General features: G+C 36.5%; 1 protein-coding gene and 1 long non-coding RNA gene across 2 annotated transcripts in view; both read right to left on the reverse strand.

The window, feature by feature from the left end:
* Window positions 1–23,207, reverse strand: part of LOC135738810 (uncharacterized) — a 58,967-nt gene extending 35,760 nt beyond the window's left edge. The window contains exons 1-2 of the mRNA XM_065256930.2: window positions 23,039–23,207; window positions 22,350–22,667 (exon numbers count right to left, since the gene is read on the reverse strand). Of these exons, the coding sequence (XP_065113002.1) occupies window positions 22,350–22,667; window positions 23,039–23,114 (394 nt within the window). The 5' untranslated portion in view covers window positions 23,115–23,207. The remainder of the gene's footprint in view (window positions 1–22,349; window positions 22,668–23,038) is intronic.
* On the reverse strand, window positions 11,502–18,744 carry LOC141279827 (uncharacterized). The gene is made up of 5 exons (XR_012334708.1): window positions 18,719–18,744; window positions 15,706–15,723; window positions 15,213–15,252; window positions 11,762–11,808; window positions 11,502–11,679 (listed from the first exon to the last, which is right to left on the reverse strand). It is a non-coding gene; the product is annotated as an uncharacterized lncRNA (long non-coding RNA).
* Window positions 23,208–26,269: the final 3,062 nt, after the last annotated feature.

Consider the following 26,269-nt stretch of genomic DNA (forward strand, 5'->3'; position numbering starts at 1 on the left):
GAAAACAAATTCTTGTATTTTGGAATTAGTGTTTTGGTATTTGTAGTGCATTTTGAATGTGAAATGAACTGCTTTGTCAAGCTGAAAGTTGGTTAGGAGAACTGTGTAAGAGTTTTGCAAAAGTGACCTAAGTATTGAGAAATGTGTCCTAGCGTCTGTGAAAAACTGTAACATTTCTGGCCTTGCAATGTTTCACACTAATTTAAGGGTAAGAAATGTTTAGGGTTTGAGTTAGGGTATTTTGGTGTTTCTTTGATTACAGTTTTTCTGAATTGCTAAAACTCATTTTTTGAAACCATCACTCATTTTCTCAAAACCTTAAAAACAAACCCAATTGTCAAACTAAATTCACAGAACCCCTGACTCTTCCAGAAAAATTAAACAATTCCTTCAAAACATTTCACTTATAATCAAAATCAAACTAAGCTTTCAAATCATACACACATAAGTCTATAATATAAAACACTACAAGCATCCATTAGACACTACCTTAAAAAATGGAAAACACAACATCCAGGAGATCTGCTTACAGAAAAATACATGTTTATTGTACATAACAACACACTTGACAAATACTGTTAAAAATCTATATTACTGTAATTATAAGTTTAGTTGAGTGAATATAGTGAATATTTTATAAGTACTGCAAGTAATAGTACGTTTTCAATATTAATGTAAGCAGCACTTGTATTTTGTAAAAAGTCAGCAATCTAAATGCAAATTTTGCCAATTGCATCGTCTCTGGTGTCCTTTTCTTCCTCATACTCTTCATCTGCCTCTCAGACTGTTTACAATCCACACAATTGGTAAAAAAAACATTAGATAAAAGTGTGTAGAATTTTGAGTTGTTGTGTTATCTCGATGATAACTGTGTTGCAGTTGTGTTCAACTTTTGCCTGCCTGTGTTTAGCATTTAAAAAACAAGTGCATTGCAGTGTGAAATGTGTGTTTTAGTGAGAAGTTTGTGTTTAGAGTTTTGCAAAAAGAGTACATGATTTGACAAATGTGTTTAAGCCACTATGAATTTGGTTCAAAGATTGGGGTTTAGTGTTTTAACAATTCAGAAAAACTGTAAAACCAGGATCTGGGTCAGTTTTTCAAAAGGTTTAATCCGGATAAAATTGATCCTGATTTAGTAATCCTTTTTTTGCGATCCGTGATCACGTAATCCATTTTACTTTTGAGCCAGTTTTTCAAAGCAACATGGGATTGGATCAATCTGATCCGGATAGGAACTTTTCAGGGTCACCAAATCTGGATAACTAGTGCTCAAACAGGATAGGAAATCAAAATGTAGAACTATAGATATGTAAAGAGCAACAGGTAGAATAGCCAGTGTGGGGTTAATATAAATTTATTTTAATTTGAAATGAAAACACACACATTTAAAAAAAAAACAAGAAAAACCCCACCTCATCCTCTTCCAGCAGTCCGCTCATCTGATATATATATATATATATATATATATATATATATATATATATATATATATATATATATATATATATATATATACCGGTATATATATTTAAGCAATATCGCTCGAGTAGGAGTGTGATATAGCTCTATATCATCATGGCTGTGATTAGGCCAGAGGCACGAGGCCGTAGAGCGATATTGCTTTTATACAACAGTTCGACCGCACACATTTGAAAAAAGAAAACTAGAAAACAACAACGGAGTTATTTTAAAAGCCTCTTTGTTTGGGAACTACTTTTTGAATCTCATAATAAATCAATGGACGGAAAATCAGTTTCTTTATATTACCGTTTCTTGGTCACAAAATGTAGTTTTAAGATTAGTTCAGTCGAGAAGTATATATTAAATCTGCAGTCGATTAGTAAAGATAGCGCCTGTTTGAACGTTTGCTTAGTGAGATTCGGTACGTATGAGAACCAGAGCATGAGCGGACATCAGTGTTCACTCGCCCCGCTGACCACCGCCCTCTCTGGGCTACATCTCTGACAGGGATTCCCTGGCTCTGATGTTGGCCTTGTCTGTGTTTGATGGTCAAAAATGAGATCAAATCAGCAGTATTAACTATTACTTGTTTTCTTATTCATATATAGTGTCTTTTGTGTTTTTTTTTTGTCTTTTTGTGTTGTTTGTGTTTGTTTTGGCGTGAGGTAAAAGTTAATAAAACTATGCTTATATAATGTTACTATTGCTTTCCCATTTATTCTTAACGCGATACGAGCACTCGATTATTATTAGACTTTATTACACGGCTCTCTGGAATGCTTGATTCTGATTGGTCAGTTGAGACATTTGCAGGTTCGTTCTTTTCAAATAATAACCGCTCCAAAGTAATAACGCATAGCCGGTACTACTTTTACGATTAAAATCGCTCCGCGCCAATAAAGATTACTAGCTGTTTGGCGCCATCTTGTGACAAACACTGGACAACCATAATTTTAACATGTACGGAAAAAACAAAACATTTAAACAGTGGATAGAAGAACGAACAACGACAAGACACAGAGAGCTTACTGAGACTAAACTTGACAAAATAGAGCATGACAGCTACGAAGCCAACACACAAAAAAATACAGAATGGGCATTAAAACTTCTCAAAGACTGGCTAAAACAGAAAAAATGAAGACAGACAAGTATAAAGCAGAGGATCTTAATATGGTATTACGATCTTTGTATGCATCTGTGCAAAGTTTCGGGGAAGGTTAAAAATGTTAATTTAAAACAAATATGCCAATAAAATGTTTCAAATTCATATTCATGTCCAGTTTTTTTTCTTATGTGGCAAGTAGCCGTGTAATAAGCGGGATAATGTAGAGGCAGCCGGTAGTTATCGGGAAATAAGCCCCTTCAGTGTGATACAAGACCCTCCGTTTTGCGTCGGGTCCTGATCACACTGTCGGGGCTTATTTCCCAATAACTACCGGCTGCCTCTACATTATCCCTTACTTGTTCTGGTCAGTACTATATAAAACTGTTTTTTATAAGTGTCAGAGAGTTGTTTTTGCATGCTGCTTATAAATATATCAGTGGCGATATCTCATAACATGTTTTAATAGTCACATCACGATTAAATAAATGATCAATGTCCAGATTTAAAAGCTGCTGTGCTTACCTGCAATTCCAAGGTGTTTTCGCGTTCTGAGAAGAGATATCGCTCCAGAAAAAAATATTGTTTACATTCCTCTTTCCAAGTGTTAATCGTCCACACGATGTGACAAGACATTACTCCCATTAAGTTTAACGTAACATACAAGAGCGCTGATCTTTGACGGAATAGTCGCTTCCGATTGGGATTCACAGACTGATTTACGAGCTATTGAATTGAGACACACGGAGAGTGTTTAAAAACAGCCCGTCTGTGTTTGTCCATGTGTGCGTGCAGTTTTTCCATTCAGAGATGAGCCTGTTTAAAGGACCTCCATTCACTAGGTGGTGGAATGATACCAAAGGTGAAACGGTTACTGTGCCGTTATCAGTAGAATATCGCATAGCTCTTAGCCAATCAGATTCGAGAACCAGAAATAACTGTTGTATAAATTATATATATATATATATATATATATATATATATATATATATATATATATATATATCAATTAGTGACAGAATAAAATGTATTGTTTTTGGTAAATTTTGACAGCTGTTTGGGGGATCATTTTATGTGGCCAAACTCTTTCTACCTAATCACTGTAGCCTGACGGATGAACAAATAAAATTAAAACCTTATGAATAAATAGGATGTCTTGTAAGGTACTGCATGATCCAAATTTAGTATTATTTGATACATTTTTAACGGTTTTTTTTTTTTTTTTTTTATTACATTTTGGGCATGAAATCCACGCTGAATCCCACCTTCTGATGGTATCAGTTTAATCCAGATTTTTTGGATCAAAGCGATCCAAATCCTACAAAAAAGTTTTGAAAAACCCAAACTAAGGGTTTGATCCGGATCAAAACGGGCCCAGATGATTGTTGATCCAGGATCACATCTTACTTTGTGAAATCACAGCGACCCTATTCACCTTATTTTTCATGACAACAAGGGCGGCGCCATTGCGCTCATTCTGTCAACGTACTTCCAGCCGCATATGATGAGCAGCTGAGGCAGTGGCTGAAGGCGACGCGTTAAACTTTAAAAGCTCACTCAAGCACCTTTATGTTTGTTTCTTGCCAATTTTAACGGATGGGAAGCCGACTAAGGAACATCCTTATCCCAAGTAATGGTTCGACTGCGAGGTGGTCAGTTTCAGGTAAGCTACCTTAGCTAAATGTGCTCGTTCGCCTAACGTTAGATTTGTGAAGTCCGTTCTACGAATAAACTTAAGATCAGTAACGTTAGTTTATAAAATGCAACTATTTTGAATGGTTTTAATTGTCCACCTATATTTTTATATTTACGATAGTACAACGAGATATTAGTACATTACATTCTTACAGTAGCTCACGTGATTCATACAAGTTACCGAGATTTCAGATGCTAGGAGGTCAGTTCATTTCTCATTCAGATATTGATAATGACATATTAAACGACATATTATTAAACACTGAAGGTAGAGCAACCCAAGCAGAAGAAGCAGCAGCAGCTCAACACAACATGAAGGAGCTTTATGATACCACACGGAAATTAGCAGGCAAACACAAAAGACCAGATAGGCCAATACTAGACAAAGATGGGAAAATACTCACTAAACAAGAAGATCAGATGAAGAGGTGGGCCGAGCACTTCAGAGATATACTCAACAGACCCAGGCCAATCGAATTGGCCGATATCCCTCCAGCTGTACACCCCCTACAGGTTAATACCAACAAGCCCACCAAACAAGAAATAAGAAAGGCCATTCAAAAATTGAAAAACAACAAAGCACCAGGGCCTGATGGAATCCCCCCTGAAGCCAACAAAGCAGACCCAGAGATGGCAACAACACTACTTCATCAACTCTTCGAACAGATCTGGGAGGATGAAAGGGTGCCAAACGATTGGACAGAGGGATACTTGGTGAAACTCCCCAAAAAAGGAAACCTAAAAGATTGTAACAACTACAGGGGCATCATGCTTACATCTGTGCCAGGGAAGATTTTAAGCAGGAGTGTTCTGGAAAGACTATCAAAAGAATTGGACAAAAAATTCAGAGAACAACAAGCAGGCTTCCGTCAAGACAGATCATGCACCGATCACAGTGCCACTCTCCGTATCATCATTGAACAGATCCTGGAATGGAATACATCCCTCATTCTCACATTCATCGACTTCCATAAAGCATTCGACAGCTTAGACAGAGAGACTTTATGGAGACTCATGGCACATTATGGCATCCCGAAGAAGTTTATAACCATCACCCAGCAGCTGTATTTAAAGTCATCCTGTAGAGTGATACATAACGGAAACCTAACAGACAGCTTTACAATAGAGACAGGAGTCCGACAGGGCTGCTTACTGTCCCCTTTTCTCTTCCTTCTGTCAGTGGACTGGATCATGAAGGCAACCACAGCCGAACAAAATCTGGGTATTCAGTGGACAATGTGGTCCCAGTTAGAAGATCTGGACTTCGCCGATGACATAGTCCTCTTGTCACACACCAACACACAAATGCAGACCAAACTCACAAAACTTGCCAAAAATGCAGCAACCACTGGACTTCACATCAACAAAACAAAAACCAAGGTGATGACCATAAACCACAAAATAGATGCCATAAAACTGGATGGAGAGGGACTAGAAGAGGTGGACACATATACATATTTAGGAAGCGTTGTTGGGAAGGATGGAGGTAGTGACAAAGACATACAAGCAAGAATAGGGAAGGCAAGATCAGCTTTTCTAACACTTAAGCCAATATGGAACACAAAATATATTTCCAAAAACACAAAACTTCGCATCTTCAATTCCAATGTTTAATCAGTTTTATTATATGGGGCAGAAACTTGGAGAACCACAAAAGCATCATCAAATAAGTTACAAACATTCATTAACCGATGCTTACGACACATCCTGGAGATTTACTGGCCTAACACCATTACAAATGAAGAACTCTGGCAAATCACACAACAAGAACCAATTGAAACTCAAATAAAACGCAGGAAATGGGGTTGGATTGGGCATACCTTAAGAAAACCATCTTCTAACATGACCAGACAGGCCTTAACCTGGAACCCACAAGGAAAAATAAAGACTGAAAGACTAAGAAACAGCTGGAAAAGGTCTGTTGAGGCAGAACTCAGGAAAGCAACATCATCTTGGAAGGAAGCAGAGAAGATCGCCCAACATCGAACCACCTGGAGGAAGTTCATGAATGACATATGCTCCCCAAAGAGCAAAAGGGTGTAGAAGAAGAGGTTGTGTGTATAAAGTTACTGTCTCTTTTTAATGGATCTCTCTCTCACACACACTGTTGTTTAAGTATGGGTACAATTATATATTAATTCTCATGATGCAAGTTTATTTTAAATACTAACAAAAAAATTTTAATGGTTATATTATTTTCACAGATGCATTGATGTTTAGTGATGCAATGGACAACTGTGAGGATGATACGTACAATCAACATGTTCCTAAACTGTGATGCAGAAACACAATGGGAGGATCAATCCGTCTCTGACCACAACTACACTTCACAACTCAACCTGAAGCAACCTACATCTGATATGGGAAAACAATAGTGCGGTTTCCCGGACCACGAGACGATTGATGGGACATTATAAGACTATCTGAGCGTCGTATAAAGTTTTCTCCATGCTCCTAATTTAAAACATTTATAGCAGTAGCGATATTTGTCATTTCGCTAAAGTTATAGTGAACTACAAACAATCTTCTAACCACCAAACTAACCACCGAATGCACTGTGCCATATTAGCAGCGGAAGTCGGTTGACAAAATGCGGAAGAGCGAAGAATTAAAAAGGGGCGTGGCGGAATAAGGTGAATCAGGGGCGTAGCACAAGGTCCCGGGCCCTATGCATAGGCAGTCCTGATGGGCCCCCCATTTTTCCATATAGTTTTCTAATCACTACACGAACAAACTGTATGATAACCAAACAAGAATTGATTCAGAAATATTTTATTTTGCTGAAGTAACAAGACATTAAATTTTAGAACATTTATTTTTATTATGCTTTATTACTTTAAGGCATAAATTAAATCTTAAATATGCCATTTTAGTTTTGTACATTAACAAAAAGCTCCATTCATATTAAAAGACGAACAAAACATGTATCACTAGTCATTTTATATGGAAAAAAGGCAAAATGAAACAAATGCTATTGCTTGCATACTATAGCCTATTCATTTAAAATTAAACATTTTTTTTCAAAAATAGGCTATTGTTTTGTATGCAAACAGCTGTTAGTATACAGTTTATTTATTTAGCCTTTCAACTCAATTTGCATGTAGTCTATGACCAAATTATCATCTGAAAGTGTATATTCTGCTTTTTCATTGGGTTGTCTCAGTTCATTTTAGCACTAACAATCGCAGCCAGGAAAATTCAAACAGTTTAGCCAGAGGTGGAAAGAGTAATAAGATATTCTACTTAAGTAAAAGTAAAGTTACTTTAATAATATTTTACTTAAGTAGTAAAAGTAAAGTTACTTGTCTAAAAATCTACTCAAGTAAAAGTAAAAAGTAAGTCACTTTAACTTTACTCAGAGTAAAAGTTACTTTTTTACAGCGAGAAGAAGTGGAGAATTCTAGTATAGTTCAAAAACGACAAGGGAATATACATTTCAAACTAGTTGTTTTTAATTGTAGGAATATCTTTACAATTAAAGTGCAATAGCAAAAGGTTAATAAAGTAAAAGCTTTTATATAACTAAGAAACATTTATGGAATAGTTTAATGATTTTTACAGGTGAGTATGCACTTTTAAAGCAAAAACAATGAGGTCAGCAGCTAGTAAATACAATCACTATAGTAAGGTTGAAATTGATGTATTGCTGGGAACATTGTTATATAGTTTAAATGAGCAATCATGAGATGAGTGCATGGCTATATACTTTCATCCTTATTGTCTTTTATCTAACTTCCCAGACCTGGGTACCTGATGTAAGACCTTTATTCTTATTTCTCTCTCTCTCTCTCCAATGTCTAATGACCTGCGCATTCTCAAGGACGTTCTTAAGTTGTGGTTGACTTGATGCAAAGCTGATTGACATCGGAAGATAATGCGCATGGTATTAAAAACGCGTCGTGCAAATGAGCGATAAAACCCCGGTCCACAATTCCGTTCATATAAGCATAAATCCTACCTTACATAGGAATGAAACACTCGCTTCACGTCAGAGGAAAGTGGTCGCTTAAATATGGCCAGAGGTTTCTTTCATAAGAAATTAATTGAGGGTCTGCATTAGCGCGTGCCTGTCTCGTCCGTCTCCATGGTTCTTTTTGTGAGTTTAGCGCGTTCCCCGCCCATCAATCAATCATCATTCATCCGTGATTACCTTGCATTTTTAAAAATATTCTTTACTCAGTAACGGATATGATTTAAAAAATGTAGCGAAGTAGTATAGTAGGAAGTTTGTTTTTTTCTTCTGCTGTCTTTTCTTTCTGTTTTGGTGGCCCAATTTAGCTTTCTTTGACAAAGACATTTCAACCGCACGCAGAAGTTTGCGCTCTACCAGACGCACAACTACAAACAAAATGCGCGTGCAGATGGACTAAACCATTTGGTGCATTAGGAAGGGGTGGGACCGTGAGACTTTAGATAGTTTTTTACTTATACAAAATATATTCAAACAGTTATTCAGCAAATACACTAACTTTACATTTCATTTGACATTATAAAATTAAAATAAGAAATGAAAATATCCAGGTAAAATAAAATATATTCCAGACTTTCAAGGGCCCTCTCTCCCCTTGGGGCCCTGGTAATCAGTACTGGTTTTACCCCCAGTCCGACGCCCCTGAGGTGAATACAGTCATGGGCTGGCGTTAATGTGACGTAATGTAACTTAACAGCCTATGGTTAAGATAAACATCGTCACAATTTTTAGTTAATTAATAAATATTGAAATAAATTGTAGATGGGAAATTTGTACATTTTTTTCCCCCTCTGTCTGGGCCCCATCCCGCCAATCACGTCCTAGGCACATGCCTAGTTTGCCTTTGCGTTAATCCGGCTCTGAGCATTAATGGGAGCTGTAACATATTTAGCTTAATAAAATACATTTGAACCATATGTATCTACTTTTCTTATTAGTAAACTACTTGCTTTATACATTACATATGCATTCATCAACATTGTAAAAATTACATATTTACCTTACAAAAGATGTCCATCCATACACTGTCCATCATCTCCTCAGCTGTCTCTTATTGATTATCTACGGAAGAGGATTAGGGCCACTGGTAGAAATTTTTTTTTGAATTCTGACTTTATTCTCAGAATTCTGACTTTAAACTCAAAATTTGAATTCTGACTTTAATCTCAGAATTCTGACTTTATTCTCAGAATTCTGACTTTAGTCTCAGAATTCTGAGATTAAAGTCAGAATTCTGAGATTAAAGTCAGAATTCTGAGATTAAAGTCAGAATTCTGAGATTAAAGTCAGAATTCTGAAAAAAAAGTCAGAATTCAAATAATTTTTTCACCAGTGGCCCTAATCCTCTTCCGTAACTATCATACCAGCCTAACGTTAGTTTAAATTACAGTTTTGCGGAGTTATTAGCACTCGCGAGGGCGCTGCCTGCGCAGTGAACGTGAGTTTTCTCCAATGAGGGGGAGAAGGGGCGAATTTGGTGGGATGTTTTTACAAATTACTCCACAGCACTTACTGTGTATTATGGCCCTTTTCCATTGCATAGTACCCCACGGTTTAGTTTAGTTTGGGTCGGGTCAGCTCACCTCACTTTGGCGTGGTTAGCTTTTCCATCGAGTTTAGTATCACTTCGGAGTGGGAGGGATTATAGGCGTGTCGTTATATTTACGCTGCCTACTGCTGTGACATCATACACGTGAGAGCGTTGTTGTACATTCCCATACATTCATTTATTTCTCAGTCTGCCACAAAATTAAAATTGGCCACCACAAATAGATGTTTGCACATCGCGTTTATAACTACCTCTGTCTCACATGACAGTTTCTGTTCAAACACCCGACCCGTGGCATCAGTCGACGGCGCTCCGCTGAGCCTCATTCAAGTTGCATTTAAGCATATATAATGCGGACGTGCACTTCGCGAATGTGCCGCCACAAACTGCAAGTCTGGAAAAAACTGTTATGGTGTCCCGGATTCTCAACCTGCGGATGTTTTTCATCGCTAAAAGGGTGTTTGGAAACTTATAGCAGAACACAGATAACAACATGTTCGCTTGAGACAGCGCAAGCTAGCAGTAAGCTAAAGCTAATATTTACATTATAGCGATGACGTGACGATTCTCTCAGACCAATCAGTGATCTACTGTGTTTTGGCGTCACGTTTGGTATCAGCTCGGGTCGCTTGGAACCCCAACCGAGGTGGTACGAAAAAAAGTATCGGGTACTACGTACTGCACCCAATGGAAAAGCTCCCAAAAGTAAGCTGACCCGACCCAAACTAAACTAAACCGTGGGGTACTATGCAATGGAAAAGTGCCATTAGTTGTGAGCAGACAGTGTCAATCACTGTATTGATTTTCCTAACAAGCAACCTTATTTCTTTAAATGAGCCCAAAAAACCGCAACCCGTGATTTTTTTAACGCAACTTGCAAAAATAAGAAGCCCAAAGTCACGTATTATAAGCGGACTTGGCAACCATTGTTCTATTTTGAAATGAAGAGTTAGGGGCCAGTCACACCAATAGCGTTTATGGCAGTTGCAGGCGCCTTTTTTGAATGATATTCTATGGGCAGGGCGCGTTTGCGCGCTGTTTATGCGCGCCTAGCGCCTTGCGGTTTTTTGCCGCCTGCCGCGCACACGTTTTTGAAGGAGCGCTGAGAGCGGAGAAGCGCCCGACGTCATTCGTGTCTTTCCATTGTCCAATCGAATGAGGGGAGAGGCGGGCCTTACGTTGTGGTGAGGGAAGTTTACAGTTGCTTTGAAGAACCGGACACCACTCGCTCACTCTCTCCTGTGTGTTTGTGCACCTCTCACCCTCAAACAAGGTCAGAGCAAGCGTCCTCTTTTTAAAGTTTCTGCTGATATGACAGTTAACAGCAAAAGAGCGCTCACGCTTCAATATTTGATTGACAAGACAGCTGACTCGGTGGTTGCTTAGCAATATGAAAAGCCGCGTCGCACTGCTCTTTTTTTAAAAAGGCAGTGCGTCGCGCCTTGCGTTTGCAAGCGTTTAAAGCGCTTTTGGTGTGACTGAAGCCTTAGTATATATTTAACAAAATGTGTTTTTGAGAAGAAAATTATCCATTTGGGCAATAGTGTTTTGTAGGTGTGTGAGTCTGTGTTAAGAGTTAAGAAAAAGTATCTAAAGTATGGGTAAGCGCTTGTTGGCAATTGAAAAAACTGTAATAGTAGCATTTAGTAATTATACATGTACTTTGTGGTTGGTGAAAATGGCCACTAGGGGGACTCTTTATTATAGTAGTCTAATGTTTACTAAAGAATAGCATCTTTTATTTATTTTTTAGGACATAAACTTATTTATCTTTTGTTTATAGGACATAACACGTCACATGCAGAATATACAGTTTCTTGATCATCTCTGTCTGTGTCCACTTTGCTTATAGATTTACTGCATTAAATACTCCACTTCAGTGTAAGTCAGATCTTCTTCACCCTGTCCAGAAATAATAGCAAAATTCAGTGAAATATGAACAAAAAAAGTTTAAACAAGAACACGTGCACATAATTTTACTCACATTGTGTTCTGTTGAAATGTTGTTTTGGTTTACAAGTGATGCTCCTTCTAAAAAAAAAATAGTACACACATCAGAATGAAACAGTATGAATAGCACAGATGAGATAAGACTGAGGGTACCAAGTAGTGGTGTGACAAGATCTTGTGTGATATTAAAATGTCACAAGATTTCTCGTGAAGGTGAAATGGTGTCTCTTGATATTAGCATAAAGTTGAGTTTGGCAAAACCTTTAACATTGCAACATTATATTTTGTCTTTTACTGTGTGTGATTTTTTGTTTGGGTTTCCAAAGATTAGCTTAAGCCAGGAGTAGACCTTAGTTTAATTTAGAAATATAGTTTTAACAAACATGCCTTACTTAAAATGCACTCAAGTAATGTTTTGATGCAAAACAAAAGGGCACTGATGTATTTAAAAATATGTCAGTGCAAGTTGTTTTCAGTTTGGACAGCTATTACATTTATTTTAGTATCTCTGTCCGAGAAAACCGCCCCTTAATGTATGTTCTTGCTCAAGAATTATAGTGGCTGTAACATATTTTTTTCGAAAGAATTGGACAAATATTAAAGGTTTAAGTGGATTTAAACGTTCTTTGGCCAAAAGTAAGCGTTTTCTCAATCTAAAAAGTAAAAATAACGAGTATGGTGGCGCCCTCTGCAGACATTTGTTATAATACATAATGCTGGCTTTATAATGTTTTTGTTTTAAAAAAACATGTGTTACCTGGGGGGTATTGCACAAAAGTAGAATTAAGAAAGCCAGGATAACAGAAAAGGCCCAGCTTGACCTAGTTTAATCAGCCCATCCTGGCTAAGTCTGTTGCACGATTGCTAAGCCAGGATGAGAACGTGCAGCTATGTCAAGCCAGGTGTAGCTAGCTAGGATAAATGCACGTTCACGGAATTCTTTAACAGACCACGGGATCGATCACAGAATCACTGATGCAAAAATGAATTAAACTCATAAAAATTCATCATGAAACTGCAAACACACTACTTATATGTGTATCAGTATTTGATGCAAAAAAGTGTGCATTATCTTAAAAAAGCTATTTCCTATAACAATTTATATTTGGTGGAACTAAACCGAAATCATTGAATTATTATAAGATTTATGTACAGGATTTGACCATATGAAGAATTTTTTAAGAAAAATATTAGGAAAAGGCAACAATAAAAATCCCACCTGCTAAGAAACATGCTGGGGTCTCTGTAATACCAAGAAGCCCTCAATATGGGATCCTTCAGTGCATAAAAGTGGATTTCAACCCCACCCCCAACTGAAGCTTCCAAAAATACTACATTTGCTTTGAGCTTCATGCGGTTTTCAAACCGTTTTATTCATTGACATGCCATAATACACTGCATAGTATATTCTGGATTGTTGGTGAATAGCCACCATGTTCAAACAAGGCTGGTTTGGACTGGAATATTGGGAAGTAAGATGGTAGGTCCCTTGAGGGGGTCAAAAGGACATCTGGAAGATATGTAGAATACCTTAAAGATGGGGATGGGAAAAAAATGAATCATGTCTTCAGAAATTAATTTACTTTCATGCAGGATAACACACTATAACATGCTGCAAGAAAGCAACACTTATTATTTTAATATGGGCATGAAATAAGAAAAAAATTAAGGTACAGTATGAATACTATCCTCTGACCTCAGTCTTAAAAGTCTATGGAGCATCATTATATGAAAGATCTGTGAGGTGGACAGCACTATAATTCATATTCAGACATCAACTCTGGGATGCAATACTAGCATCTTCAAGTGAAATAAAGACAGAAACAATAGACTTACAAGTTAAAAAAATGGGAGAGTTAAAGTCTCCCATTTATTATCATGCAACCGAGTCAGGGCATGCAACACATTTGACAGATATCTGTTTTGTGGATTATTTTAACACACTGAATTTTGATAAAGTGCATTTTGCATAATAATTTGAAAAAGCATATTTTGCATATTTTATTAAAGTATATTAAGTATAAAAGTATCTTTTGACATTTTAAGTATGTCAAATGATGTAATTAAATAGAATAACATGCACACTGTCATATAACTATTGAAATTAAATACAATTTGTAAACTTACTGACTTTATTTTAAAAAAAGCATGTGCATAATAATTTGGACCATCCATCACTTTCAGAAAATTAAGATTAAAAACAATTTGCATGCTGGTGACTTGATTGCAGAAATAAATCTACACATAAGGTAGTGTCTGCTGACATATTTTATTATATGTACTAATTTTAACATTAAAAAAGTTTCATATATCTGGCACAGGGGTGGGTGCAATCCACCGCATCCAATGACAATAGGGGAAAGCTGTAACACAAAAGAAGGCCTGTTCTACTGTGACTGCCCTAATGTAATACTTTATGGAGTAATCTGTTCCTGTTACTTGCTGGACTCTGTTTATGTTGTGGCTGAGAATAGAATACTGTCAAAATTATATACAATTCTGAAAAATCCCTTTCATCCACTACATCAGAATCAGAAAGAGCTTTATTGCCAATTATGCTTGCACACAAAAGGAATTTGTTTTGGTGACATAATCTTCAAGTACACAAAGACACCAACACACAGACAAAAATTGTAGGCAAATAAATAGGTGTGTATGTGTAAACAATTGTGCTATAAATGACAATTGAATAGGATTACATAGGGTGCTGGCTGACCGGAGAAGTACATTTAGTCAGAGACTGATCACTGCTAAGTGTTTTACTGAGCATTTTAGAAGATCCTGTATACCTGTGGGCATTAGGCTGTATAACTCCTCTTTGTAAGTGCTGGGACAATTCACTATTGAAGTAAATTATCCTTTTTTATATAGTTATAGTTTATTTATTTATTTTTTTCTTATCTATTAATTTTTAAATCATTGATGGGCATATAATTATGTTTTTATTTCTTTTTCTTTAATTTCTTTCTTTTCTATATTTGTAACATTAATTCCCCCTGGGATTAATAAAGTTCTTTGAATTGAATTAATCACTAGGATTAATCTTAGCCTGGTTGTTAGCCTGCTTTGGAGCAGGCTAGCTGCAAAGAGTAAATCTCCATAGTAACTTCATCTAAATTGATTTAGCCTCCCTTCATGCAACGGAGTCAGGGCTAAATTCAGCCAGGATAACTGGAAAATCCCAGCTTAATCCCTTATCTTGCTTTTGTGCAATACCCCTCTGGTTTTGATACTTTATTTGAACCAATTGCATCATCATGTAATTTGAAAGGTTATTGCTCACTTATATAAAATATCAAATTACTTTATTATCAATTATCAACATAAGTGTTAGTTTAAACATGTTAGATTATGTGATTTCAGTTTCACATATATTTCCCATATATATCATATATTTTATCATTGAGGATTTCTTAAAAAGTGTAAAAATCTTGTTTGTGAACCCAATCTCGTGTCTAGTCACACCACTTGTACCAAGTACTTACTATGTCCTCTTTTTCTATACCAAACAAGCAGTGATGGGCTCTATAAATGAAAATGACAGATTACAATATTAGAATGTCACTCAGTGGAGGCCTATTAAATGTATAGTTATTAATTGTAGCCATAAGCTAAATCAAAACGCCATTTTAAAATTTCTAAAGTATTAACTGAATTAATTAATTAACTATTTAGTAACATTTACATTTTGTCATTTAGCAGACGCTTTTGTCCAAAGCGACTTACAAGTGAGGTAAACAATAGAAGCAATTATGGCAACACAAGAACAGCAATACATAAGTGCACTGGAAATAGTCTCATCAAGTCCAACACAATATACATAGCCAAGGGTATGTTAGTAATTATTATTTTTTTATAGATAAGAGTAACAATTATTAGGTTGATTTTTTTTAGTTCTTGTGCCACTTTTAACCACATTTTATTTATTAGAAACACTTAACAAAGTCTCTAAATATTATTGTTTTACAAGCTACTCACCAATTTCAGCTCTGTCCACTTTTAGAAAAAGAAACAGATGATGTCATTTTAATTTAAACACATTTTCAAGTTGTTTACACTACATTACAGAATTTTAGATTTCCAAAAACACAAACAAATAAATACTGACTGTGGTATAGCCTATAGTCACCAACAACAACGAGAACATGAAACTTGCTAGAACAGTTTGATTGAAATATAATTTTACTGTGGCAAACAGTTTACTGTGACTAAAATATTCAGGTTTAATAAGCATTCAGTTGACTTTTTCTTCATATTTCTGCCATTATACACAATGCATTTATTGACATTTCATTCAGTTAACAATTAAATTAGACTCAACAGAGAAAATGGCATGACTGGAATTATAACAAAATACCTCTGAACAACTGACATGATTAAACAGAAACAACATTGGTCTATTGGAAATTCGTGAAACATAAAAAAACATTTAAAAACTGAATATATTTTTATCAATCAGGGAAAAGCAAAACAAAATGAAAGTGTTTGTTTACCCCAAAATTACATTCTTATCATAAATCACTTAGCCATGTGTCATTCTAAACCACCAAGTCCTTTGATTGTTTTCAGAACACATTTTAAGATATTTTTGACGAAAACTGGGAGGCTTGTTACTGTCCCATAGACTGCATTTTTATTTTCACTTCAGAATGTCGCTTTATAATTGTAATGATTGAGCCAGATCAGACACACAATAACTTCTTATATTTCATAAAAACATGCATGTTTTCACTTATTAATGTATAAGGGATATGTCTTAATCAACTATTTCTAATTATGTTCTTGGTGTTTATGTTAAATCAGTATATTAACCCAAACTAGTTTAAATGAATGTTTAGTATTACTTACTTAATCAATCCAAATCTTATCTAGACCTTGTTTGGTATCTATGTGTTCCATTTTTGATTTCCTGAATGATAATATGCTTTATGTTTAGGAAACTCTTCTTCATAATGATATTATGAAACTCTTTAACATTTCCACCTAAACATCCAACTGAATTCCATATGCTAAACAGCATGTTGGAAGACAAAAACAGTAAAATTTCCCTCTAAAAGTATGACCTCTGATTGGGTCCGACACCTCTTTAAGGTGTGACCTCTTTACAGCTAAAGACCCCTGCCTAAGAACACACCCAGAGTTCTGTGGAGTTGCGAGTTGTCCGGAGTTCTTGTGAAGTTCTTAGGAGTCAATCCCAAAATGGGCGAAGACCCCTATTGAAACTGTTCGTTTTCTTTTTCTTCCTCCACCATTGCGGTCTATGGCAGCCTATAGAACTGTACATAGAAAGGTTATGAAATTTGACACACTGATAGAGGAAAAAAGTCCAAAAAGTCTCCACAGAAAATTTGGAGTCTGTATCTATAACCCGCTAGCGCCACCAACAGTCCAAATTTGCACTTATGTTTTTGCTTATAACTTCTGACCCGTAAACTTCTTGTTTCCTCTGATTCCTTGGCTCAAGTCTATTCGATTGGACCCCATGACGTCATTTTCCGTCAAGATAAATTTTCCACCATTTTGATTTATTCATAAACCTACTTTCGCAAAATTGTCCTAGAGCTTTTGCCTGATTGCCACGAAAAACGGTATGTAGCATCTAGAGACACTCACGGCAAAAGGTTATTAAAAGTATTTTGATACACCATTCCGTTGTCGTATAACGTGTCAACAAATTTTACATAGAGCATGAAAAAACGGATTTGAGGCTGTATCTTCGCCAAACTTAAGCCTATTGACAAGACACTTGGTACTTGTGATGCCAGTCAGTAACTGAGGGGGCATGCCCAGTTTTGTCACAGCGCCACCTAGTGGTCAGACAAATGTTTTATACACCTATAACTGGCTGCGAACAATGTATTTTCATGGGACTTGTTTCCTTGGAGTCCTGAATAGTTGCCGAATCCAACGATACCAAACATGGCAGGATATGTACCACAAAATAGCACTTAAAAAACACACGCAAATATCTCCGGAAACGTTATTCTGATCGACTCAAAAACACCATAAGAAGAACAATGCATTACCTACTGAACAAAGACCTGTATTAGCGCTATATAAAATTTTCATCAGAAATGGGCGAAATTTGCGAAAAACTAAAAATTACCTTTACATGGTTATAACTTTGGAACAAAAATGTTGCGCTTTTTTTTTCACCAGTTTTGATACGCTGATGTACGACCACAGTCTGAGGCCACACAAATTTTTTTTATTCTTGCACCACTAGTTGGCCTCATAATTGAACAAAACTTTTGATATCCAGCAAGCCCTATGGTCATACAACTATTTCTTTGCTAAACTAAAGTGTTTAGTCATGAAACTAGCTAAATGTAACACAGTCATGACCTGAGGTTGCATGCACGATGTTGTCATAACGCCACCTAGTGAATGGCTATTTTTGCTATAAACCACTGCAAAGTTTCATCTAAAATCATGAGTCATCATAGATTATTCCTTTCATTGCTTGAAATATAATCTATGGTGGATACTAATTCATTCCCTAGCAACCAATGAGAATATCCTAGCAACCGTTTTGCGAAAACTTTTTCTCTGCATCATGGGGGTTCTCTGAGACATGGGGGAGGGCTCTTTTGACCCAACAGTTTTTGCAAGAGCTTTTCGATGCATCAGAAAATTGTAGAGACATGAGGGTGAGCTCTTTTGACTCATAAACACCACTGTAACATTTTGTGACCTGTGTTTTAACACATACTGTTAATGGAGAGATTTCATTAAATGAGAACAGCTTTTTTGCTGATATTGTTTATATACTTTCATCTGAAATCGTAAGGTTTCATTATGTTCTTTAAACTGCTCACCCAAACCCAAATTTACTTCATTCTGTGCCCTTTCGGCTTGACCCCTGTATTGCATTAACTTGTCAGTTTCTCATTATATACTCAAATGTTATTTTACCATTAAAAGAGTCCAGTGCTTATTCAGGTTTAATAAGGTTTAAATAATTTATGTTTACAATGTGAAAGCAAATCACCTTTTTTCTTTGTGGTTGTTGTTTCTACAAGAAAAAGAATTAAGGTCATGTTAGGAAACATATACAGTTATTGTTTTTGTCCTTGTATTTCTGTTATTACACATATATTTAATAAAATGGTACTTACTTGCCCAGTTACTTATTATATACCCCAATGTAATGTTACCATTAAAACAGTCCAGTGCTTATTCAGGTTTAAAAAATTATTAAAGTTTTTAGCATGGTAACAACATTGTAATTAATGTTAGAGGCGTACATCCCGACTGTTACGTCACAGTTATTGTTGATTGTTTTTTATATATATATATAAAATATTATTGAAAATTAGTATTAGCATGAACACTAACTTTATAGCAGTATTCCACTTTTTCGCATAGATGGGTACATCACATACTGTATGTGAGCCTGGATTATAAAAACAGTCATAAGGATAAATTTTTTTGGAAATTGAGATGTTTTTGAGAAATTTTAATTGATGGTTTATTAGGATATAGGACAATATGTAGTCAAGATAAAAATATTTGAAAATCTTAAAACTGAGGGTGCAAAAAAAATCTAAATATTCATAAAATCACCTTTAAACTTTTCCAAATGAAGTCCTTAGCAACACATTTTACTAATGACAAATAATTTTTAATATATTTACAGTATGAAAGTGACAAAATCATCTTCATGGAACCTGATCTTTACTTTATACCCTATATAACAACCCTAATATAATTATGACCCATTTAATGTATTGTTGCTACCCTGTGCTACTTATGACTGGTTTTGTGGTCCGGGGTCACACATGTGACTCTGTCTGTGAAAACATTTCATCTTTCCTCCGCAGAAAAAAAGCTACTGTGGGTTGAATCTCCACCACGGTAAAGTCATATAATTTGTTTTGTCTCATTTAAAAGATGTCTTTCACAGACCATATGTAGATTCATCTGCCCCGGGATGAATTATACCAACTCCAACAAGAAAACAAGTCTGTGCCTGAATATGCTTTACAATTCCTATAGCCTGGCAGCAGTAAGCGAATGGAACACGGCATCTTTAATCACAACCTACCGATTACCGGGCTCTCAATAACATAACCACCAAGTTCCACTATCCCCTTCACCTTGTCACTGGCACTCTGGAACAGCTTTGAGGATGCCCAGAAACATTTACTAAGTTAGACCTACAGAGTGTGTACAATTTGGTGCGTATACGTTCTGGGGACGAATGAAAGACGGCTTTTGTGACCACTACTGGCCACTATGAATATTTAGTCAAGCCACCCCTAGCCATGTGCTTTTGAGACCCTTAAAAGTGCCTTCACCCAAGCTTTTTGTGGTTGAAGTCGTGGTTGAAGTCGATGCCTCCTCCACTGGAGTAGGTGCTATACTTTCCCATCGACAGGATGAACCCCTCATATTCTATCCATGTGCTTCCTTTTCAAAGTTCACCCAAGCAGAGGTAAACTACGACATTAGAAACCGTGAACTGTTGGCCATTAAATTGGCACTCAAAGAGTGGCGACACTGGTTACTCGTTTTATTGTGTATACAGATCACAAGAAGAATCTCCAGTATACTGCGTGACACTAAGTTTTTAAATCTCTGCCAAGCTAGATGGGCATTGTTCTTCATGATATTGAAATTCACCATCACCTACTGACCAGGGGTAAAAAACACAAAAGCTAATGCGTTGTCTCATCTCCATGCTCCGGAAACCGAAATTGAATGCCCTGAACCTATCCTACCCTCTAACCTAGTTGTCTGCTCGATCCTATGGTCCAATGATAAAGCACACCTTGAAGATCCTCTGCCTCACACCTCTGTCGACACTGGCATCGGTCAGACCCTCTTACTCTTCAAAGGGAAGTTCTGGTGGCAAGGGATGAGTCAAGATGTCAGAATGTTCGTTAATGGTTGTCCACCTGTGCCAAAACTCCACATCACCTACCAGCCGGCAAACTTCATCCTCTACCCGTTCCCAATCTCCTTGGTCACACCTAGGAGGGGACTTACCCCCATCCGATGGTAAAATCTTTATCCTCATCATTGTCAACTTCTCCAAGTCTATTCAATTAATCCCACTCAAACGTCTGCCCACAGCCCAAATACAAAAAGACGAAGGAATAGAACCCTCACAGTAATTTCCAATAAATAAACTACATGTTGTTACAGTAGTGTGATGGTATTTTATCACTGCAGTCTTGGAATTTCAGGATTTTCTCCCTCTTTTTTACGTATTTTCTAAAAATGTCAGTACTACAAGCCACTACACAATGGAAATGCTCCTGACCACTAGGGGGCGCTTTCGGCATAAAAATCACCAAGCCAATGCCATATTAGGAAGCGTCCGCTCCGCTCCGCTATTGTTATTGTTTTGGTTGCCGTCGTTTTTTGTTAAATTAAATAACACCACATGAATTTATCAGTTTGCCACTTCTATAACAGCAAAAGACAAATCACTTTAATTTGATTTATAAATCAGCTACTGTTGTTATTTAGAACAAAATAGACTTTAACTCCACATGATGTTTTTCATTGTGATTCACAATGAAAGTGGTTTGTTTTGCTTAAGCAATATTGTTGAATGCTTCACATTTGTTTTAGATGTTTGTTCAAACACAATTGCAATGAGTAAGACTAACATAAATTGCATAAATGCTGCATATTTACTTATATCACTGAGAGTATTCTACAGAATAATTTATCTTACAGTTCTGGGGGCTCGTCCGTACAAAAGAATTGTCTGGATATTCGTGCTTAGTTAGCCTAGAAAGGTTCCCACACAAGCTGTTGATAGCCTTTTAACGTAAAGACTAATCATATAAAGGCCTCCAATGGAAGTTAATTCTTATGTGAATTTTCTTTGTGTGTTTGGGGGGCCATTGAGCTTAGTTGACCTTAGAAAAAGGCCCTTAACAAGTTGTGTAGAGATTGCCTGTCAATGTATAGCATTTGAGATTTAGTTGACTTTAACAAGGGTTCTATTCTGAGCAACAGTAAACCTGTCAACGAAAAATCCAATGTCCTACACATTTCGAATGCAGCAACCATGTTTCTATTTTCATGTCTACAGTATGTCATGTATTAGAATTGCAATATTTTAAAACAGTGGTTGATGAAGGTTAAAGAAATAGTGTTTGTATTTAATTGAAAATATGAAGTATTCCTGGAAATTGTAATTACTACCTTAACACAGAGGACACAAAATCACAAAACACAAAAGCTCAAAGGAAAACGACTACATGTAAAAGATCATTATCTAAAGTATGGCTTTTATAGGTGCAGAAGCACTTCGTTTTCACTGGAGGTTGGCTTAAAAACTGTGATGATTACAATCAAGAATTTGTGTTCACATTATAAAGTTCATCATTAAAATGTTAAAGGCGTGGGCAGAAAAGAGCAAACTCATTCCTCTGACAACTAATCTACAGGCTACCTTTAAACTTTAAACAGCTGACCTGATTAAACATAAACAAAACTGGCCAGAAAAGCAAATATATTAATAGAAAAATAATGTTATGTTGGCTATGTTGTAAACTGATCATTCATATCCTAATAATAGGCTAGTTAGAGTTTGTACAGATTAGATTTTTTTAGATTTAGATTTTTCTTTAGATTATATTCATTTTTAGATAAAAACCTACCTTTAGTAACAGACAAGCACAATCTGTCATTCTTTGCTACCTCTTCATTAGTATTCTTCCACTGTTGACAGGTATAGCATCCGCAGTCCTCAGCTTTGATATTACTGATGTGTAGAGAGCAGTTAGATGTCAAACTCACTCGCTTTCCCCTTTCTGAGTATTTCAGATTTATCTTGCCAAGCTGCACCAGTTCAACAATAACTCCTTTTTCTACAGATAGCCATGTAGTGTTTGTGCAGTTTGTTTGTTTGATCACATTATAGCATGGCAGTATCACATTCTCTCCAACAACAGCTTTCTTACTTGCTTTACCAGCACCTTAGGTTAATGTGAACAAATGTATACGTTACATTATGTGGTAAAAATATCATTTCAAGTGGTGAAATTAAGAGCATAAAAGAGTATAAATTAAAATAGCAATAAACAACTCTAATAAACAATTTGTTCTAATTGAACCATTTGTGATTCACGCAAAGTCATTATCCTTATCTGTAAAAAGTGTGCACTGTCAAATAAAGCTTTCATTTAAAGCAAATCTTACACATAATGTTTAGCATTGTTGGACTAATCACACATTTGTTACATTTCCCTTACTGTAAATACAATTCATATGCAAATATATTATTCTAAGAAAAGCTGTCAACATCCTTACAATTTGGTTGTTTTTACATGGCAGTGCATTTACTTACCTATGAAATTATTGTTGCAATCTGCATTAATAAGTATGAAACAATGCGATAATAATATCCAAAGTAATGTATTCATGGTCAAAAATTCTTGTTTCTAACTGCAGCGTGTTCAGGGTTCCTGTATTTAAAGAAACAGAGGCGAGAACAGTAATAAAAGACGTGCCCATAAATGTACACTTACCCTTCTTTGTCAGTTTCACTTCCTCAGTATGTTCACCACAAAACAGTGGCGGCTCGTGACTCCTCATCCGAGGGGCGCGAATTCAAAATAAGTGTTCGGAGTATCGTGTGTGGTTCCCTTTTCCAAAATATGTGTCCTGCGTGTTGAGAGATCATGTTTGCATCACGTGTTTTGTCAAAATAAGTGCCTGCTGCACACGCATCAAAACCGTTTATGATAAAAGAGACGCTCATGTTCCAAAAGACACTCCCTTAACATTAAACTCTGATTACGCATGAGATTATGCGAGTATCTGGCAAACGCAAGCGTCTCTTTTATCATAAACCCTTTGACGCGTCTGCAGCAGGCACTTATTTTGGCAGGACACGTGATGCACATACGATCTCTCAAAGTGCAGAACACATATTTTGAAATTACGTACCACACACATGACGGACTACATACATGTTGTGACGAACTTCGCATCGTGCGCCCTCAGAAAAAGAAGTCACCAGCCGCCACTGCCACAAAAGTGTCATTTCTAAAAAAAAAGTAAGACTAAAACTAGACCATCTATATCAAGGGTGCCCAAACTTTTGCTACTTACAGCCCACCAATGACTGTTCAAACATTCTGAGGACCCTTTCAAAATATGATAGTATAAACGCAGAATAACAGAATAAATATGTATTGTGACATGCCTTTACACCTGGTGGTACACCTAGATGAACGAGGAATGTCATGTTTCATTGTATCAACTACTTGTATCAAAAAACTTTTCTGCCAAATTGCTCATAAAAAATATGTTTTATTTGCATTTATGATCAAAATAACAAAAAGATTCAGATTTTGAATAGGCATACTGCAAAGAAAACAAGTTCAAATTCATTTGTAACAACAACAAGGCTAATGTTTTATCATTTATTTTAGGAACAATTCGAACGTGAATATTTTATGAAATAATCCTGATTTTAAATTAACTTTCACTTGTTCTTTCATGCTCTCAGTCTTTTACATTGCTGTTGTGTTGTGGTAAATTTATGTCACTCCTGAGGTTCACTGTTGAATGTCAACAGACACTGGACTGAAATGATAACAACTGAAGTATCTTGCACGTCAAAAAATGACAGGAAAGGGGGAAACCCCAGGAGCTGAGGATTTTGCTTTCTTTCAGGGTATCGCACACAGGGCATTTCACACAGTGTGTTAAACTTTTAAATGTGGCTCAATGCGGACGTCCTGTTTGCACCCTTCTTCACACATTTTACTGCATATGAATGAACATACATTCTATACATGAATATCAGCTGACGTCACTCACATCTCAAACTTGTCTTCCACCATTTTGAGTACCTGAGTACGCTATTATTACAATACTAAGAAGGCTTGACACAACATGATACTTTACCCCTGTTCCAAGATGGCGGCAGTTTTGACACATGATTAGAACCCCAAGGCGACATCTAGTGTGCATATCTATGGTAAGGAGGGAGGAGAGTAAAGATGAATAGCTCCTAAAGCATAGTTCCATAAAAATGCACAGATAATTTGTTGTTTTGTCGCAAGTGTAAAACAATATTGACCTTTTAGTTGAAAAAGGAGCCTCATATGAGATTATTTCATTCACATTCAAAAATCGATTCCTTATGTCTGGCAAAGATGGCGATCGGACACCATAACAGCCAAAGTCAGTTGTTCAAAACCTTTCTTTTTAGTAAACTCTGAGTAAAACCGAGTGAAAACATGGGGACCTTTGTATTTACCTGGGACAATGTGGCGTACCATCATTCTCAAGCAATAACAACATGGTCCACCCTCGACTGATATGTGTCTTCCTTCCATCCTATTCACCTTTCCTTAACCCCATAGAGGAGTTATTTCTGCATGGAGGTGGAAGGTTTATGACCATCAGCCACATGACCAGATGTCCCTCCTTCCTTGAAGCCATGCCCTACTAAAAAATCCAGCTAAGATGAGCATAAGCTGGTAGCTGGTTTACGCTGGTCCTCCCAGCCTGACAAAGCTGGTCAAGCTGGTCATGCTGGTGGGTCAGCTGGTCTTCCAGCCTGACCAGCTGAGTCCAGCTAGACCAGCTTAAAAAGTGACCAAAACACCGCTAGACCAGCTTGCTACACCAGCAAAACCAGCTTCCTACACCAGCAAAACCCTGGTTTTTATTGAGTTGCCACAAAGCGATACTGTCCATTATTTGTCCCAATTTCGCAATAAACGAATCCAAAAGATTTCTGTCTGAAACAAATATAAACTCGCATGTGTGCCTCATGCTGTTTTCTGGATGAATTGAAAGGCGAGTTGTGGATTATTTTCACCTCATTGACGGTAATTTTTAGAAATCTTTAGGATTAGTTTTTTTAGTCTTCTCAAACTATTATTTCATAACAGTGGCGAGGCTACGCATTCAGATTGATGTCTGGTCCACCCAGTCAAAAGAGACACAAAATATTTTATTGGGAAAGCAGAAGAAATCACACATAAATGACAATAAATGAAAGTCTCTTTAATACTAATCGCTCAAATAGGCATCATTCAGAAATAAATAACTATTTATAGAAAGCTTATCTTTTGCATGTGTGTTTTTACAGTTTTTCTGAATTGCTAAAACACTAAACTCCAATCTCTGAACCAAATTCATAGCGGCCTAAACACATCTGTCAAATCATGCACTCTTTTTGCAAAATTCTAAACACAAACTTCTCACTAAAACACACATTTCACACTGCAATGCACTCGTTTTATAAATGCTAAACACAGGCAGGCAAAAGTTGAACACAACTACAACACTGCTATCATGGAGTAAACACAACAACTCAAAATTCTACACACTTTTATCTAATGGTATTTTTTACCAATTGTGTGAATTGGAAACAATCTGAGAGGTAGATGAAGAGTATGAGGAAGAAAAGGACACCAGAGACGATGCAATTGGCAAAATTTGCAGTTGGATTGCTGCCTTTTTACAAAATACAAGTGCTGCTTACAGTCATTTTGAAAACTTACTATTACTTGCAGTACTTACAGTAAAGTATTCACTATATTCACTGAACTAAACT

This window comes from Paramisgurnus dabryanus, chromosome 12, assembly GCF_030506205.2.
Source record: "Paramisgurnus dabryanus chromosome 12, PD_genome_1.1, whole genome shotgun sequence".
In the NCBI taxonomy this organism is placed as follows: domain Eukaryota; kingdom Metazoa; phylum Chordata; class Actinopteri; order Cypriniformes; family Cobitidae; genus Paramisgurnus; species Paramisgurnus dabryanus.